Source organism: Callithrix jacchus, chromosome 12 (genome assembly GCF_049354715.1).
Source record: "Callithrix jacchus isolate 240 chromosome 12, calJac240_pri, whole genome shotgun sequence".
In the NCBI taxonomy this organism is placed as follows: Eukaryota; Metazoa; Chordata; class Mammalia; order Primates; family Cebidae; genus Callithrix; species Callithrix jacchus.
In genome coordinates this window covers 44,474,877-44,493,819 of record NC_133513.1, presented here as the reverse complement: position 1 = coordinate 44,493,819, position 18,943 = coordinate 44,474,877, and the positions used below count along the sequence as shown (strand labels likewise).

The window sequence follows — 18,943 nt, the reverse complement described above, 5'->3', positions numbered from 1 at the left end:
CTTGAATAAGTATATTTTACCCACTGTTTATTTTTTTGCTTGCCTCCAATTAAGGATGGATGAAGCGGTTCTAAGGACTGCGAAGCTGTGCAGCAGGAACCAACTCCAAATTGCGGTTATTCATTAGCCTTTAAAGTCTCCGTGTCAGGACACGCAGAAAGTGGCTGCACCAAACGGACACACTTTCCAGGGGGTCTCCCGCCCAAATGGTTATTAAGAAATCCATCCTCTTCACATCAGCGGGACCTCATTCTACTCAAATTCCATTACTCCTAATAGTTCCAACACCAGGACAGATCCTGAGAGAGGAGGGTGCCATCTTGAGCCTCTTATTTTGGTTGTTTAACTGAAGAAGAAAAGGTGTATAACTGCAGCAAATGCCTCCAATCTTTTCTGGAAAACAAATGCAGCCATTTGCTATGTCTTACAATGTGTCCTTTAAGGTGCCTGCTCCTGCTGCTGTCTGTGGGAGCCAGAGCTCAGGCGCAGAGAACAGACCGCTCGGTTCGGAGCCCCTAGAAGCATGGTCTGCTTGTATCATCTGGGGCCATAGATGTAGCACTCATCGAGTCATGTCTGGCTGTTCCTTCTGTGTCTCCAGTCAAGGAAAGTGGAGACAGGAGTAATCAGCCTACTCAAGGAAAGAGGCAGGAGTGATTTGAATAATTATCTATCTTTTAGACAAAACGGTGCATTCTATTATGTTATGCAAATTCAAATAATGGGCTTTTTTATGTGAACTACATCCGTTTACATCCTCATTATCCCAACGTTGCGGTGTTCAGCCAGGTAATGACAACTGTGGAAAGAGACTCAGAAACTTATTGCTGTCTTCATTAATTTACTGTAGGTAACTGACCTAGTCAAACATCCCTGAATATGACATAAAATTCACAGACTGTGTTTACCCGTGAATCCGGCTGAATTCCAGCTCTGCATTTCTCATCCCGTATTAAACACAATGACAGATGCACCAACAGAGGTTATTGGGAAACCTCTCCCAGGCATTGTCTTGCAGAGATGAAGTTCTGTAATTAAGCCTGTGTTCACCAATGTGGAAATAATACATTGTATTGGAAAATGGTAATTAACTAAACTATCATCTTTATAACAACCCATTACACATGGGATGCCTTAGAACAGACTTTACTTTGAGTCCAACAGCTCTTACTTTAAGTTGGGCAGGAACAAAACTGGGAATGAGGGACTTCCCCCTGACTTAAACTGGCTGTTGGTGGTATTCTTCGGTTACCACTGAGACCAACCAGGTGCTAAATGGGACGCAAGGGCTGGGAGAAATGTCACCAACACAGTCTTCAGTGTTGCTCCCCAAACTTACCCAAACCCACTGGGCTGGGCTGGGGGGTCTGAGAGTATTGGCTGGGTAAGGACAAAGGAGCTCAAGTATGTGAGTGAAATGGTCTCAGGAGATGGTGGGCAGTTTTTCAAAACATCAGGAGAAAGAGTTCTGATCAGCAGATTTTTTCGGGAGGGCAATGAGAGTGAACCGACAATGACTTCACACCATGGGTGGTAGCAGCAGGGACACTGAGAAATGAACCTGAGGCTAGGGGTATGCCAGCTTGCGCAAGGTCACGCAATTCCACAGTAAGTGCAAGGTCAGGATGAGAGCTCACAGCTACCAGATTCCCAAACCTGGGCTCTTTTGTTTTCCTTTTTTGTTAGTTAGTTTGTTTGAGACAGGGTCTTCCTCTGTCACTCAGGCTAGAGTGCAGTGGTGCAATCTCAGCTCACTGCAGCCTTGAACTCCTCGGCTTAAGCGATCCTCTTGCCTCAGCCTCCTCAGTAGCTGGGACTACAGTTGCATACCACCTCACCTTGCTTATTAATTTTTATTTTATTTTATTTTGTAGAGACTGGTGTCTAGCTTTTTGCCCAGGCTGTTCTCTAACTCCTGGCTTCAATCAGGCCTTTCAAAGTGTTGGGATTGCAGGCATGAGCCAGTACACCTAGCCTAAAACCTGGGGTCTTTTCCATGACACCACTGTGTCAAGAAATTCATCCTCCCCACACCAGTGAGACTTCATTCTACTCAAATTCTATTACCCCCAGTAGCTCCTCACCTTGGAATGTTGGTGTGTATCAGTGGTTTTCATCCTTGGCTGGATATCAGAAGCACATGTGGAGATTTTAGAAATTATGGCAGTCCAGATCTCCCTAATATGACCCTTTGGGAAACAGGGCCCACGCACCTTTATTTCTAAAAAGTCCCAGAATTAATCACCTCTGATGTGCAGCCAGAATGCAAAGCCATTGATCCAGCTGCAATGAATACACAACAATTTAACATTAATATCATTTTCTTTATGGGTGTTCAGACTAGTTCATTCGTTCAATAAATGTGTTTGAGCTCCTACTACCAGAAGAGCTAATGTTCTTGGTAAAGCATCTATCTTGGTCCCTGGCACATAGATAGTGCTCAATACTTCAATTATATTCATCACCCCTTAACGAGAGCTTCCACTGTTCCAGAGAGAAGGCAAATTGATGGGAATGCAGAGGTGAGGAGGCAGCGGCAGATCTGAAGCAGAGACAGGCAGGTAAACAATTACTGGCAATGTGGAGCACACCCAGCAATGGGGGCAGCTAGTGGTGGCAGCAGGCAGGGGAGGTTTTGCCAAGTGTTCTGGCTTTTGAGACACACAGCGGTGTATGGTAAGTGTTCTGTGGCTTCTCACTGGAAGGCCCTGGGCTAAAATGTGCACACTCACTATTCTTACTCTCACACTAAGCCATCTGCTCCTGAGCATAGTTCTCAGGCCAGGCTGTTTCCAGCAGAAGAGAGAGACTGAGATTCAGATAATGTAAATGTGTAGCCAGAACTCAGGAGCCAGGAGCCTGGCCCGGGGTAGAGCACCGAGTTACACCCTTCATTCCCAAGCCCTCTGGCAAATGCTACCTAGGAACCCAATGGGCTTATGTCCATATCCAGTGGAAAGAACAGGTCCTGGGCCTTTTGACAAGCTTTCCCCTGGGAGAAAGCAGGGGTACAGAGGTAGACACAGAGTCCACATCCCATCTCTACCCTTCTCACTTCTGAGATGGATTTCACCAAGGATAAAGATGCCTTCCTCAACTGCTGAAGAGGGCTAACAAGATTGCCCAGCACAGGGAAGGAGCCCTAAGGTGTCACTTGTCTCCCCCATATTTCTCATTGCCTAGCCCAGAACCTCTGGATGGAGTAGCCCCTTGGCTACCATCAGCCAAGCATGTCCCTGGGCCAGACACTGTTGGGCTGGCATAAATTAAGAAGAAGAAATGTGCAGAAGGGCACACTCTATGTGCAGTTGAAGAAGACATCAAAGGAGCAGAGGCAAGGAAGTGTGGAGTTGAAGAACGGAGGGCCCCTGGGATCTAATTTTTCATAGCAAGTAGGGGCATGCAGACAGAGGCTACCCACAGCCAGAACAGACGGGTCGGCTACTCCTCTGCCCCCTGCTGCCCCGCCATTCTGGCCTCTGTCCTCTGCCAGCTCTTGCGTGCAATGGAAGCAGGACCAGGGGAGGGCAGACAAGGCAGAAAGCAACAAGGATTCCAAACTCCTAGCCCAGTGATGGATGATTCATGTCTCACTCCTCACGTCATCTCCCATTTGTACAGTTCTCATCTTTATTTCATGAATATTTTATTCTCAGAGCAATGGCTCCACATGCCCCATAAATCTAGCGGGTGGCTCTTTACTGCATCCAGGGAGCTTGGTGCATTCACCTGCATTGGGTAACTACATAATCATCTGATTCCTCGGAAAAAATATGAGCTCAAATCTACATGAATATTGAGGGGTTGAACGCACATTACTACTCTTCTTCAAGTAGGTGTCTAAACTGTGACACACCCTAGAGCAAGCCATTAAACACAACTTGGCTCCACCCAAAAACAGGTTTCTAGCCCTTAAGAAATACTGCCAATGCCTCAATATGAAACATTCAAAGATTAACCAGACACTCTCACCTAAGTGCTAATGCTGACCCATAAAACACGGGCAACCAGCAGCACAAAGTAGTTCTGGATTAAATACCATCATTATTTTTTGTAGGTTTTTTTTTTTTTTTGAGACGGAGTTTCGATCTTGTTACCCAGGCTGGAGTGCAATGGCGCGATCTCGGCTCACCGCAACCTCCGCCTCCTGGGTTCAGGCAATTCTCCTGCCTCAGCCTTCCGAGTAGCTGGGATTACAGGCACGCGTTACCATGCCCAGCTAATTTTTTGTATTTTTAGTAGAGACGGGGTTTCACCATGTTGACCAGGATGGTCTTGATCTCTTTACCTCATGATCCACCCACCTCAGCCTCCCAAAGTGCTGGGATTACAAGCATCTTTGTAGGTTTTAAGAATACGCTTCTAAAACACCATGATTTTGAGCCCTTTCCTGGTTTCTATTCCCTGCATGATGAAGTCAAAACCTCTCGGTCTGGCATTTAACTCCTTCAGAGCAGGCCCTGTCTCCCTCCCCAGGCACCTCTGCTAGCATCTCCTTCCTCATGTTGACACTTCAGCCCTGGAGCTCCAGGAGGTATGATGACTTTATTTACCTCCATGCCGTTTACCCTGCCGAAAATGCAACTCCCTATCCCATCTTTAGAGCCAGGGTTTGTACCAATGCTTCAACACTCAGTTCTCACAGCTCTAAGCCCCAAGTAGACCTCAATAACCAGCACCCCTAACCCCTCTGACCCCACCATGCCCTGGCTGGGATGGATGCCCTCTGCACTTTTGTGATACCTGCTGCTCACTGCAGGTCAGCCTGATCAATGGGTGGAGACTGCCGGGCCCAGCTCTCTGCCACATCTGAGCACAAGGAGATAAGCTCCCTGAAGACAGGGGCCGGGTCTCTATAGGCAGGCTTATTAAAGGAAGAAAGGGAAAGAGAGAAGAAGGAAGGGAGGCATTTGAAATTTGGAAACCCATAAAAACACGGAAAAGATGGAACATTTCTACGCAACCCTTCTTAGCAATACCAGAAGGGGCTGCAGGACAGGCAGCTCCTGTGCTTTTCCAACCTGCCTCCCTCCATGTGTCCTCATTCCTATCTGGAAGCAGGTTGGCAGCAGGAAAGGAAGTCCCACATTCTGGAAGCAGGGCTGATGTATTCATCATTTCATAACTGAGATCCTGGACTTACGTAGAAGCCAGAAATAAAACGTAGATGTTTTACCAGCCAGGAGCTGGCCCTCACAGCTAGGTTATCCCTTGGTCTCCTGGTCTCTCCATGTTTTTCTCTTTTCTTTTCTGTCTTCCTATCTATGTCTCTAACAATCACCAGTCTCTCTCTCTTTCTCTGTCTCTCTTACATACACACCACACACCACAATTAACTGTGGGTGGTCCAGGCTGAAATTGTCCAAACTGTTACTAATCTAGGCATTGTGATGGGACATGGCTAAAAGCAGACAATGACTTCCCATCCAAAGGATAAGCTCTCCCTGCATGTGGCTCACAAATGATAGGCTAGAGGTTGGGGCTGAGCCTGAACCTGTGTCTCCAGGCTCCCACCCTTGCCCACAGCTACCCAGGAAGACAAATTCCTGACAATGTAATTTTCACCCACCTTGAGACCCTCCCCTGCTCCCCTGACACAAGGGGCCTTTGCACAGAGGAAACCCAGCTGAAGACTTAGGGAGAATAAGCAAAACCTTAAACAAACAACACAGGGAATGGGCGCAACATGGGTCAGTCTGGTGGCCTGGTCTTTCCCATCCTTCTGGGGCCACCACACTGTGACTGCCCACTGATGCTTCTGTGTACAGAGACCTGGGTGGTAACAAGCAGGTGAAGGGAGCACACTGGCCAAGGCATGGAGGGGGCTGACATGACAAGGAGAGGCGAGATACGTGCAGCCTTTTCTTAAAACTGCTTGTCAGAATTATTCACTGTCCCTCCCAGGGGCTTCTTTACACAAAATTTTCCAGTAGCCAAAGAAGCTTGGGACAGAACCATCAACTGTTCCTTTCAGGGGCTTTTTCTCAAAGTTTGGCCTTCCTTTCCTCCTGAGCTCCAGGGGTGACAGGACAGCCACTGAAGCTATGGCTGGCCCCAGCTTTGCATTCCCTTGCATGGAGATACACAGAAGGCCAGAGAGAAAGACAGATGTTCCCAAACATTGCAGATGTACTGAGTTAAGCAGTGTAAGGACAGAGAGCTCACTACCTGGTATAACGCAGAGTTGTGTAAAGGAGCGAGGGATGCCCACCCCTGTCCTAGCCCCTGACCTGCCAGGAATGCACTTACACACCAATGAAGAGAGGGTGTGATGTGGCCAGATACCCAGGCTACAGAGGTGGTGGACCCACCCTTCCTGTCAAATCCCTGCCCAAAATCAGGCTGAGAAGGATCCCGCCAGCTCTTACCTTCTCCTGGCTGTTTTTCTTTCCTGCCTCAGTTTATTTTTTGTGCCCTTTGGATCTTCTACCTCTGAAATCATTTAATGAACTGCCAGGTATTGAGCCTTCAGTAAAACAAAAAAGTCAAAAAACAAAACCAATAGAGAAGTGCATTTGGTTTTGATGCAGGGTGCTCTTCCACTTCCTGTTAGGTTTATATCCATTTTCACCCACAGAGTCTCTAAGTGGAGCTGTGGTTCTAGATACAGCTGAGGTCTATGTGGCAGGGAGTGACAGCCCCACAGATGGTGTGGCTGGGCATGTGCCTGTGTGTAGTTTCTGCTGGCGAAGCATCACCACCAAATGACACTCCTTACCTCCCTCCCTTAGGGGAACTGTCTCCAGGTCTCCAGGGAACCTTGGTGAAGGCTTTATTTCAGGAAAAAAAAGTTAAAAAAAAGGAGCTTGAAGAAGAACAAAACCCCAGTAAGAAGGAAGTGTGGAGGGGCAGAACCAGCTGCAGTTGGCACACACAGGAGGGGATGTGTGCCCAGAACCTGGAGTTTAGACAGAGCTACAGTGTCCCCTGGACTGGGTGTACCCAGGAAGGACAGGGGCAAGGCTGGGCCCTGCAAGGAGGAGTAAGGTAGGGAGAAAGGAATGCTGGGAGGGACAGGGATCCCCTGGTGCCCTGGAAGAGCAGTGCCCTGTGGCCCTTGCTGAGAAGTGAATGAGAATCAGGAAGGAATGGGCTCCTCTCTTACCCTACAGGTGGTCTCTCCAGGTCAGGGTGGAGGCACATGGGCGGGGCAGGGTAGGGAAGGGCTCTCTGGCACTGCCCATGCTGTACCTGCTCTATAGATAAATACAGGACTTTAGTGGCTGAGGCTGGCACTGCAGCACTTTGTTTAAGCATGAAAACATCCCCTACCTGTCTTCTTTAGTTTTAAAAACAGAATGAAACAATGACAAAATCCCCCAATATAAAGCACTGCTGTCTCCAGACATGATGACTCAGGTAAACACTAACTAGAAACAGTCCGCCCTCCAAATGGCCCAGTGTGACACTCCTGCCTTAGGCTGTGGAAGGGAGGGCAGGCCCCAGGGTGCTGACCTCCTTGGGGGTCTCCTGGTGGCACCGGTTGCTGTTCCACCACAACTCCAGAGCAGCCACCAGGCAGGCCAGGAGCAGGCCGATGGCCAGGATGCAGAAGACCCCGGCGAAGCTGTGCAGCTTGAGGGATTTGCCGTCGGCCTGGGCGCTGGCATGGCTGGTGAGGTCACAGCGGCCCATGTGTGGCCACCACTTCTGCTTCAGCACATCCAGGTCCCCTGTGTCCTGCAGCTCCAGTATCCTGCAAGACACAATCGAGGTGAGCTACAGCCACTGACCTCCTGAACTCAGCCACAGGGGCCCTGGCTCCTGTCCCACCATACTGGCCCCACCATGGACAACACTGAGCCATCCTAGAAGCTTTCTGCCTTAGCTCTTCTCTTCCCAGTCCACTTTCCACACTGCAGGTAAAGTGTTATTCCCCACGCACATTAGATTTTGTCACTCCCCTGCCCAGCACCCCCTGCCCTCTCCCACCCCATCTCACTGCCCAAGGATAAAATCTAACAGCAAATCACATAAGGTCCATCACAGGGATTCTGTGGCAAGAGCTCAGGATAAAACTGGGAAATACAGAAATGAAAGAGGCAAACATTTAGGTTGCGGACTTAGGATATTGCTGATCATGAAAATGCTTTTTTCTGAACTTTCATTACTATAGCCTAAGTCTCTCCCACTGGGGTTCACCAAATCATTCATGTAAGCATTTGATTTAAGGGCCTCCTGTGCTTTGTCTAGTATGACGTTCAGCACTGCTAAGCTTATGGTCTAGAGATACAAACACTGACCCTAAAACAATTAGCTCAGTCAAAGTGCAGGCAGCGCTGCGATGAACACAACAAATCAAAGTAGAGTTTCTAGGAAACAGCATGTGGTGGGTAGTGTCCACTGGGTGTGGAAATCCTCACTGAGGAGCCGACAGGTAAGGGGAAGCTTGAAGTAAGACTAGTCATAAAACAGCTCACATGGGTCTAGCATGTTCTACGTGCCAAGGAGTACCCTCCATGCTTGGTAAATAGTGTTGAATCCTCATTTTCATGCCAACTCTTTGAGATGGTTATTCCTATTTTCCCATTTTACTGAGAGGGAAACCAAGGCACAGAGAGGTGAAATGTCTTGCCAAAGTCATTCTGAGGCTGCAAGGTTTGGCTTTCAACTATGGGGAGGAAGAACCTTCCTGAGACTAACACCCCACGTGAAAGTCTGGGGTAGCACTTAGGACGTTTAAGAAGTGGAAAAATGACCGACAAGGCTATTGGGTGGTATGGGAGCAGGTGTCAGATGATGACAGAGAAGAAGGCAGAGCCCAGAACATGGGCTCTGAGAGGCTCTGAGGATCTCGATTTCATCACGGTGGGACAACCCATGCCGCTTTTATATTCCCCATTTTGGTTTGCTTTGGTTGTGGTATTTTGTCTGGAACCCAGGAATCTTAACAGAGAGCCAGTGGTAGCTGGTAGCACCCAGACCTCAAATACCCAAGCTTTTCCACTGGGGAGTGGAGCTCTTTAAGCCTGATCCATGGTGACATATTTGACTGATAACATCTGTAGAGATCCCTCTGAGTTCTCCGGATGTGTGTAGTTAGAGAGCAGCAGATGTTTATAGCTGGGAGAAATTCACTGCTCACTGGACAGGTGTGTGATCTCTACCCTGGACCTGTACTGCAGGTTAGCTGTGAACACAGACCTGAGGCTGTGCTCGATTCCCACGCATGGGCTTGTGTCTGATTGAGACAAGAGCCACAGCCCTGAGAGGGTCCCATGACCTGGCAGCATCATGGGCCTAGCACAGCATGGCCTCCTGATGGCTGGGAATGGCCTACTCCAGTGCAAAGATAGGCTTTGGAAGCACCAGACTTCACCTGGACTAGAGACTTGCCTGTACTAAAGCTCAGTGTTTTCATCTTTGCAATGTAAACTGCTGACCCCCGCTTGGATGAGCAGATCCTTCAGGACAGGAGCTCTATTTTCCCTTAGCAAGCACAGTGGCTGGCACCACTAAGGCTACGAGTAGATGTCTGTTGTGTCAATAAATGTGTGAGTGTACCAACTGAGTAATGAAAACTTGACTAAGATGGCTGTGGTTAGATAGTGACATAATGTTCATTAAGTGCTCAGGGCGCTGGTCAGCATGTAAACAACAGAATGTGGCTGTGCATTCAGGGACTTGGTTGTTAAGATACATGTGCATTTATATGGTTTGGGGTCATGCTTAGATTTTCCCGGAGCACTGCAGACGTCTCTCATGGCATGTTGCCTGGTGAACTGGGCAGCTGCAATATTGCACCACCTCACATGGCTCCGATCATGTCAGGCCAACTCAGTGGCTGCGTGTCTGCCTGTTCACTGGCCTTAATAAGTTTCTGCTGGTAGGGCTGAAGGGGTTAAGCCTCCTGGCAGTTACTGGAACCCCAGGAACAGATGTGCAGGACCTCAGGGCCTTTCAGGAGGTCAGGAGTTGAACAATTAGCTGACCACGGACAAACAGCAGAGCTTCATGTTCATGGATATCCATTCAAATCCAGACTCAGAGCCTCTAAAATTTAGCTCTCTCATCATGAAAGCCTGAGGTTGTAATAAATGCACCTACCTCACAGGATATTGTGACAAAATGAGACAAGGGAATACATACAGACAGTTCACTTGAGATCCAGCCAGTAATCAGAGCTCCATAAAAGCGTGTTAGTAGTTGTCAGTCTGATGACCACATTGACCAGTAGCCTTATCCTGCCAGCACTGACATGAGTGACCTTTTATTGAGGACACAGTAGGAGCTGATCATTTTACACTGTTTGAGCCCTCATAACAGCCTGCAAAGTGGTTCTTATTATGTCTATTTTACATCTCAAAGACCTAGAGCTCAGAATCTAGATGCCTTGCCTACTGTTGCAATTAGAAAGTGGCGATGCTGCTCCTCAGAGCTGGGTCATTCTGACCCAGGAGGCCATGCTCTTTCCAGAACAGCAGGCTGTTCTCCCAGGACCAGCTTCTGGCCTGGGGAATGGTGAGGCTCTGGCCAGATGGCAGTTGTAGGGTCAGACCCCCACTTCTCCACTCATTAGGCACATCCTGTGCAATGTTAGGCAAGTTACTTAATTTGGCTGACCTTTTCTTCTTCCTGCTCCCTATAATTGTATGCATTTTTTATACCCAATCTTATCCCAGAATGATAGTAAGGCAATTTATAGGAAAGTATACCATAAAACAAAAAAAACCTAAACAAACAGAAAAGGAAATTTTAATATGGAAGGGACAGAGAAAGATAAAACAAGTCCTGGACACAAATGACTTTGAGAATGAGGCTAAACTAATGCATACCATAATAATCCATACTCCCACTTACGAGTAGGCCAGAGCGATAATAGCCACTTCCTGAAGCCAGTTGTTCTATTTTCCAGACAGATATAATTGCAGGTGCTTTTTTCTTTTCAATAGCTGCGGTGCCTGCTACCCAGTAGGTGCTCAATAAATGGCTATTAAGTTGCTAAACATTTATTGAATGCCCACTCCGCATGCTGTGGTCTGCAAGCCTGTTTACAGCACATAAGCCCTGCCACACACGCACAGACATCCACATCCTGTCCTCTGCCAAAGCAAAGGAGTGATCTTTATTCAAGGGAATAGTTTAGTTCCCAGGATGAAGGGAAAGACAGTTACAGCAGTTCCACATGAGGCTGGGACCTACCATTTGTACCAGGACCTGTTTTCTGCATATGGCATGAGGCATTGCTCTTAGGACCTATCCCTTCACTTCTCTGAAGCATGCCCTAGCTAGGGGCAGCATAGAATTCTGTATGGACCATACAACAAAGCCTCTTTTTTTCTTTGAGAACAGGGTCTCCTTCTGTCACCCAGGCTGGAGTGCAGTGGCATGATCTCAGCTCACTGCAACCTCTGCTTTCTGGGTTCAAGTGATTTTCATGCCCTAGCCTCCCAAGTAGCTGGATTACAGATGTGTGCCACCACACCCACCCAATTTTTTGCATTTTTAGTAAAGACAGGGTTTTGCTATGTTGGCCAGGCTGGTCTCAAGTGATCTTCCCCTGGCCTCAAGTGATCTGCCTGCCTCAGTCTCCCAGAGTGCTGGGAGCCACCACACACGGCCCAACAGATCCTTTTAAAGAAACACTGGCAGAGGAAGTTGACAACCTGAAGTCTAAGTGTCCCCACTCCGGGGATGATTCCAGCCCAGGAGAAACTACCATGCAGGAAGATGAGGAAACTGTGGGAGGCCAGCACAGGCCACTGGTGACATTTTCTTATAATCACAGAGCACATGTCTTCTGAGGAAAGCAAATAGTAATCAATCACTACTTGCCAAAATGACATGGAAACTGGACTAGCCATGTCTGATTATGGTGACTACTGGAGTCGGGAGAGCAGCCCATGGGGTCTCTGTTGGGAGGTTTTGCATAGGGACTACACAGTCAGTGAGTGTGGGCAGGTAGTGGGCAGACCTGTTCCAGAAAGCCTGGTCTCTGGCGTCACACACCTCTCTGAAGCCACACAAAGGACATCTCACTCTGTCTGTCCCCAGCAAGGCTTATGATATTGAAGGTGGGCAGCCACACCCCTCCCCACTCATCTCCACCTTCCTCAGGTTGAATAATCTCAGGTTCTGCGCTGACCTAACTGGAGCTCCCTCTGCTCTGACTCCATTCACCAATACAGGAGACACCAGGGCTCCCGGACTAATGCCTGTTGCCTCTTCTCTCCAGTGCGTCAGTGTTCACTTCAGCAGACTCTCAGGAGCCATTTGAGCAGTGTGAGCACATGGGGACTCTAACCTTTCCTCTCTGGGGCCCTGTGCTTCCGTGAGCGCTGTCTTGGGGCACATTAGCAGTCTTGGTTGGCCCCATGGGCTCTCTTACCATCTGTTCTAGAGAGATGCTCAGAGGTTGATGGTCTGTGGAATCGCCCTGCGCCTCCCATCTCGGAAAACCAACTGGTGTGAACCTCAAGAACACCAAAGTGTTGTGAATCCTGGAGAGAAGCCATCTTTCTTCATGCATTTAATCTGAGCAATTGATAAATCACTGTTCCTCCTTCCCTCTTGCCATCTCTCTCTGCTCCAGAGAGCAGAGGGAGGAACAGAATGTATACCTGATTAAATTTAAGAGAAAACCCAAAAGCCTCATTTACCTTAATTAGCCCTACTCTTTCCCTCAGTTTTGCAAACAAGCCACCGAATGGACTGGTTGCAGGCCCTCCTCATCAGCCTTTCCTTAATGGGGCTGAAGCACAGGTACTCATAAGCAGAAGGGCCCAATCTGGATATCTAGAGTGTGGGAGAAGGGTGGTGGTGGGGCTTGGAGATCCAGCAGCAACATGGGCACACCATCAGGGCTCAGAAGACACGGATTCTACTCCCAGCTCTGCCAGCAGCTGGCTCAGTGACCTTGGATTTCCTAGTTACCTCCTCTGAACTGTGGGATGTTAAAGAAACGGTTTATGAGGACTCTCACCTCTCCAAACAGCAGTTCCTTAGTGCTGAAATTCAAGTGTTCACCAGTTGACAAGGGTTGCCCCTGAGCCTGGCACGAAGCCAGCCTTTTTATTCAGATGCTTCTGCCTCATATTGGATTTGGGTGGACTCAGGCAGAGCCTGCTCCTAGAGCTTCTTCACCGGGCTCTGCAGATTCATCCCTTCACCCAGAAAAATGCCCTTCACAGATACAGGAGCCCCTGTTCACAGGCTGGCTACTGGAAAAAGGCTACCCTTTCTGGCTAAGGCCATGTCCCTTCCTGGCCCGAGCAGACAGCATCTCCTTGGACCAGGAAACTTCTGCCCTATAATCAGAGCCCCCCCTCCAGCCACATGTAGATAAATATGGAGACATTCTGCTTCTCTAACCCGACTTTTAAAAAAGTCTTCACATTGACTACTCCCACTTTATAGATATATTGTTCCTTAAAAGTGATTAGTAGGGCCTGATCAGATCCTGCTAATTATTCATTTTTCTGGCTAACTCCTCCTCATTCTTCAGGCCTCAGGTGTCCCCTCCTCTAGGAAGTCCTCCCAGGTATCCTGGGTCTGGTGAGATGCTCCTCTCTGCCACCTCTACCCTAGCATCCTGAGAATGTCCTTCCCATGTGCTAATATGCCCTGTGCTGGCATTACCTGCTCACATCAGAGATTCCACAGAATCTGAGCCTTCCTGGCAGGGCCATATACTTCCATAGGGTCTGAGGCTCAGAGAGGAGGAAGCAGTGGGACATAGTAGGTGCTTATGAAAATGGAATGAACAAAGAAGTTTGCATTGGCTCTTATCATCTAAGAGGTTATTCTGCTACCCTCGACCACTAGAGTCCTGAGGCAGCTGGAGCCACCTGGCTACCCATGCCTACCTCTGGGAGAAGAGGTCCCTGTAGGGGCTGCCATGCTGCAGGGCGATCCCGTAACCCTTGCTGCTGATGCTGTTGCCAATGACAGTCACTGAGCAGTCGTCATCCGTCAGGGCTGCGTATTCCACCACGGCCACATCCCACAGGAAGGCGTAGTTCCCCTTCTTTGCCTGAAAGATCAAAATTACCATGAAGTCAGACAGGCCTGGCCAGCTGTGTCAGCTTTGACCGGTGAGCCATCTTGATGGTGGGATTTGATGGACCCATCCTCAATGGTCTTCCTACCCACCAGACAGCACAGAAACTCTGCTACTGTTCTCTGGCCTACAAATGCCAGCACTGGTTGAGGCCACTCACTTTGACTAGACATAAAAGACGTACAGGCCAGCCACAAAATATCTCATGGAAAGGGGAGGGGGTGAGGAGCTAGAGGCAGGCTCTAAGACCAGCTTCCTGGTCACAGTGTCATGGGCCTCTGTCTCTGATTAGAGGGCTCAGCCTTGGACAGTGCAGAAAATCTAATGCCAGGTGACTGAGATTCTCAGATCAGAAATGTTGGGGAGCATAACAGTTAGGACTGTGGCAAATCTTTTCCACTTGATGCTTCAACTTAGAACTTGACTGAGCTCTGCTTAGGGTCAATATGGAAAATGGCCCTGAGTTCAGTGCCCCAGAGTAATGGCGACTTAATATCAAGCAGAAGCACATGTCTAGAGCCTTCTGTGCTTGGAGAAAAATCCATTAGAGACAGGGCTTGACTATTATGGTAACATGTCAGCCTTCTGCCACTTGTCTTTTACTGCCCACACATGAAGGTATATACATGCCTGCACACATACCCTCATACATGCACACACATGCCTGCACACATACGCCTTTGCACATGCACATACATGTGTAATACACCCATACATGCACCCATAAATGTGTGCACGTGTGCATGCACACACATACCTGCATATATGTTTGCACACACACACATGTAAACATATATATGCACACACAGGTGCAGGTTTCTGGTGTCACTATCTCCACATCAGTGCAGTGGTGACAGATTCTTTCATCAGGAATTTTCCTGCAGCCACAGCTAAAGTCCTACTCTGTCACACACAACCACAGCAGAGGTTCTCTTCTATCCTGAACCACAATTCTAACTTTGCCTGGAGTTTGGGCACTTGGAGTGAATGCAAGCCACTTTACTTTTTGGAATGAGATGCAAACTTGACACTGTCACTTGGCCATCTTAAAATAAAGTAGAATGTTGTTAATGCAGCAAAGTGCCTGGCTTGGATGCTATAGTGAGCACAGAGACACCTCTCTACCACCTCTTTCCTTTTTACCATAGCTTGCACTAGATGATGGGGCGGGGGGCTCATAATGGGCTTGTTGACAGCACTGAAACATCCTAGATACTAATAGGCCATGCTGGCAAGCTACAGGCTTCTTGGCATTGTTGAGGGCATTGTCCCTGCCACCTGCCTTTGTTCAGTTGGGTCTTCATGTCCACTGAGAGTTTCCAAAAAGTGCCATAGTTACTTAGATGAAGTTAGTTGATATTTTTATTTCTTTCAAGACTCCAAGTGCCCATGGCCCAAGACAGCTCATTTCCTTGTCAGAAGTTCTCCATTAGAAGGATTTATGGGCAGAGTGTGACCTCCTGCAGTGGGAAGAGCCTGATCCCAGACATTCAGACAATTTTGCCCAATGACCTTGTAAGAAATGACACACACCTGTGCCACTCATTGACTTCCACCTCAGGGAGTGATCCAAATATTGCACCAAGGCCTCATTCCTCAACCAGTCCAATTCCAGAAGTCCTAAAGGACCCTGACCCAGGTTGCAAAATTACAGACATTTCTCTCCTTCCATGTGGGAAGATAACAGTCCTTGAATTTTTTTCCTGCTGGCAAACAACTTTTCTTACAAAAAGATATACATTTTCAACCTCTTAGTAACCAAGTTTCGCAGCAAAGTGTTGACTTATGACCTAATATTTGGCTTCAGTCAGATTTCAGAGCATTTCACGTCAATGCTTGCAATTGAACGTGACAATCAGACATTGTTATTTGTACGATTTCAAAAGGGCACGTCATGTTGAGGGAAGAATTAAGACCAGGTGTGTTTCTACATTTCAAGTGATGCTCCAAGAATGAAAACAAAATATGCTGGCTTAGAGAGAATGGAAAGGGACTCCAAGAAATGCCTGAGGTGGCCGCTCTAACGGGGCACTTGGCTTCCTTCAAGCCACAGGCATTTGTGACTCAGTTTGGGCTTAGGGACAGGTAAGCACAGCTGCATGGAAGCAGCCGCATTTATAGTGCTGCTGGCCTAAGCTGAGAAGGAGGGACATCCAGAAGGGATGCTGGCAATGGCTCAGCCTCAAATCCCTACTAACCAGGAAAGAAGTCGATAGGAGACAGTGGGAGTTGCCTTTCTGGACCTGCTGAACACTCCACCTCCCTATTTGCCTATTTGCAAACAGGGATTAAGTTCATCATTATATTTATTTATTTATAAATATAGACAGTCTTGCTATGTTGTCCAGGCTGAACTTAAACTCCTTGCTCAAGCAATCATCCTGCTTCAGTATCTTGAGTTGCTGGGACTACAGGTGCACGCCACTGTGCCAGGTCTCCGATATATTCCTTGTGTCTGCTTGAGGAAGCAGGTGGGTGGGTCCTGAATCTGCCTGAAAACGTCAATGCAGAAGCACCTGGAGAGGGTGCTGTTCCACTTTTTGTGATGGGACCTGGAGGTGGGCTCTAGGACAAGCTTTCTAGTCATGGCATGGGCCTACCTCTCAGATCAGGGGGTCACCCTTGGAGAAGGCAGAAAAATCTAATGCCAGGGGATTGTGATGCTATGGAAATGTAGGGGAGTATAACTGTGGAGATGAGAAAGAGGGGAGGATGAACTGTGGTAAATCTTACCTATTTGCTATTTCTACTTAGAACTTGACTGAGCCCTGCTTAGGGTGAACACAGGAAATGGCCTTGACTTCAGTGCCTCCAAGTACTGGTGAGAATATCAAGCATGAGTACATGCCTCGAGCTCCCTGTGCATGGGGAAGAACCTTTTAAGGGCAAGGCCCTGACAGGATCAAATCAGAAGCTCCAACAGTGGCACGAGAGGCCAGATTCCAGCTCTATCCTTATGAAATACCCTCCATTCCTAAAATGTCATCTTCACTTCCTTGGCATCCCAGAGCTTTCTCAGCCCTTCTCTTTCAGCCCCATGCTGAGTAAAAGGCAATACTGAAATCTTTCCTTGGGTCCCCAAGTTCTTCTAGATCCAGGAGAACTTTCTGGACCTTGCAGATGTCTCCCCAATTTCCAGTGTGTCACAGAGCCTGTCTGCCACATAAGGCTTCTTAGGTCTGACCATGCTGTGACCATCTGTCGGGAACATTGCAGATGCCAGCTCTAAGAAGTCAAAATATTCCACCCATCATGGCCCCGATGTCTTTATACAGACTCTCTTCTTGACCCCTTGCAGAATGAGCTCCACCCTGCCCCACAGAAACTCTAAGCTTTGTTTCTTCCCTGTAGGGTCAGAACCAGTTTTGCATGTGGCCCCTAAAAATGATGAATCCGGAGGATCCAAGATGGCCGATCGCTAACATCTCAGGATTGCAGCTCTCAGTTAAAGCGCAGAGAACTAGAGGACGCCACACTTTCAGACAAATTCTGGTCGCTCACGGAGCAGAAGATTCCCAGTGGAGGAGTCACACGGGTCGCCAGCACTACTCTTGTGGCCGGTGCAGTGGTTTTGCCGGCACCTCGGCATGGCAGCTCTCGGAGCAGAGCAAACAGGGCTGACTTCCCTTTGGACCGAGGTTTGGAGGACCCACACGGGACCCCAGCATGACTCCTGAGGCCTGTGCAGTGGCTGGCACCTTGGCATGGCAGCTCTTGGTGCAGAGTAAATGAGACTGGTTCCCCTTCTGACCGAGGTTTGGAGCCCCGGGAAGCCAGAGTCACCTATTTTGGACACAAGAAGGAAGCCAGACAGGAGAATCCTGGGCAGAAAAGCACCATCAGTCTTATCTCCGCTGTTCTGGCCCTGGGAACTAACAACTTGGACGTCTGCTCAAGAGACCTAATCTGAAAGTTGGTAATTTCAAAGACGACAGGAGGATAAATTCACAATGATGGGAAGAACCCAGCATAAAAAGGCTGAGAATATTCAAAATCAGAACGCCTCTCCCTCTAAAGATGATCACAGTTCCACATCAACAATGGAACAAGGCTTGATGGAGAATGAGTGCATCCCAATGACAGAATCACGCTTCAAGGAATGGATAATAAGAAACTTCTGTGAGTTAAAAGAACATGTTGTAGCCCAATGTAAAGAAACTAAGAACTTTGAAAAAAGGTTTGATGAAATCCTATTGAGAATAAACAACTTAGAGAGGAATATAAGTGAATTAATGAAACTGAAGAATATAATACAGGAACTCCGAGAAGGATGCACCGGTTTAAACACTCGAATTGTTCAAGCAGAAGAAAGGATATCAGAGGTCAAAGTCCAACTTAATGAAATAAAACAAGAAGACAAGATTACAGAACAAAGGATAAAAAGGAATGAGTAAAGTCTACAAGAAATGTGGGACTATGTGAAAAGACCAAATTTACGTTTGATAGGTGTACCTGAATGCAATGGAGAGAATGAATCCAAGCTGGAAAATACCCTTCAGGATATTATTCAGAAAAATTTTCCTAAACTAGCAAAGCAGGTCAATATTCAACCCCAGGTAATACAGAGAACACCACAAAGATATTCCTCAAGAAGAGTAACCCCAAGGCACATAATTGTTAGATTCCCCAGGGTTGAAAGGAAGGAGAAAATACTAAGGGCAGCCAGAGAGAAAGGTCAGGTTACGCACAAAGGCAAGCCTATCAGACTTACAGCAGATCTCTCAGCAGAAACTCTACAAGCCAGAAGAGAGTGGGGGCCAATATTCAACATTCTCAAAGAACAGAACCTTCAGCCCAGAATTTCATATCCAGCCAAACTAAGCTTCACAACTGAAGGAAAAATAAAATCTTTTACGAACAAGCAAGTACTCAGAGATTTTATTACCACCAGGACTGCTTTACAACAGCTTCTGAAAGAAGCATTACACACAGAAAGAAACAACC

General features: G+C 47.8%; 1 protein-coding gene across 8 annotated transcripts in view; it reads right to left on the bottom strand.

Moving 5' to 3' along the window:
* GRID1 (glutamate ionotropic receptor delta type subunit 1) overlaps positions 1-18,943 on the bottom strand; it is an 806,979-nt gene that overhangs the window by 4,084 nt on the left and 783,952 nt on the right. For 7 of the 8 annotated variants that reach the window (XM_035267800.3, XM_035267801.3, XM_035267804.3 and 4 more), the window contains 2 exons: positions 13,806-13,972; positions 7,456-7,696 (listed from right to left, as the gene is read on the bottom strand). In XM_035267800.3, the coding sequence (XP_035123691.1) occupies positions 7,456-7,696; positions 13,806-13,972 (408 nt within the window). Of the gene's footprint in view, positions 1-7,105; positions 7,197-7,455; positions 7,697-13,805; positions 13,973-18,943 lie in introns of all 8 variants that reach the window. The other variant, XM_078345425.1, reaches the window with a different exon arrangement.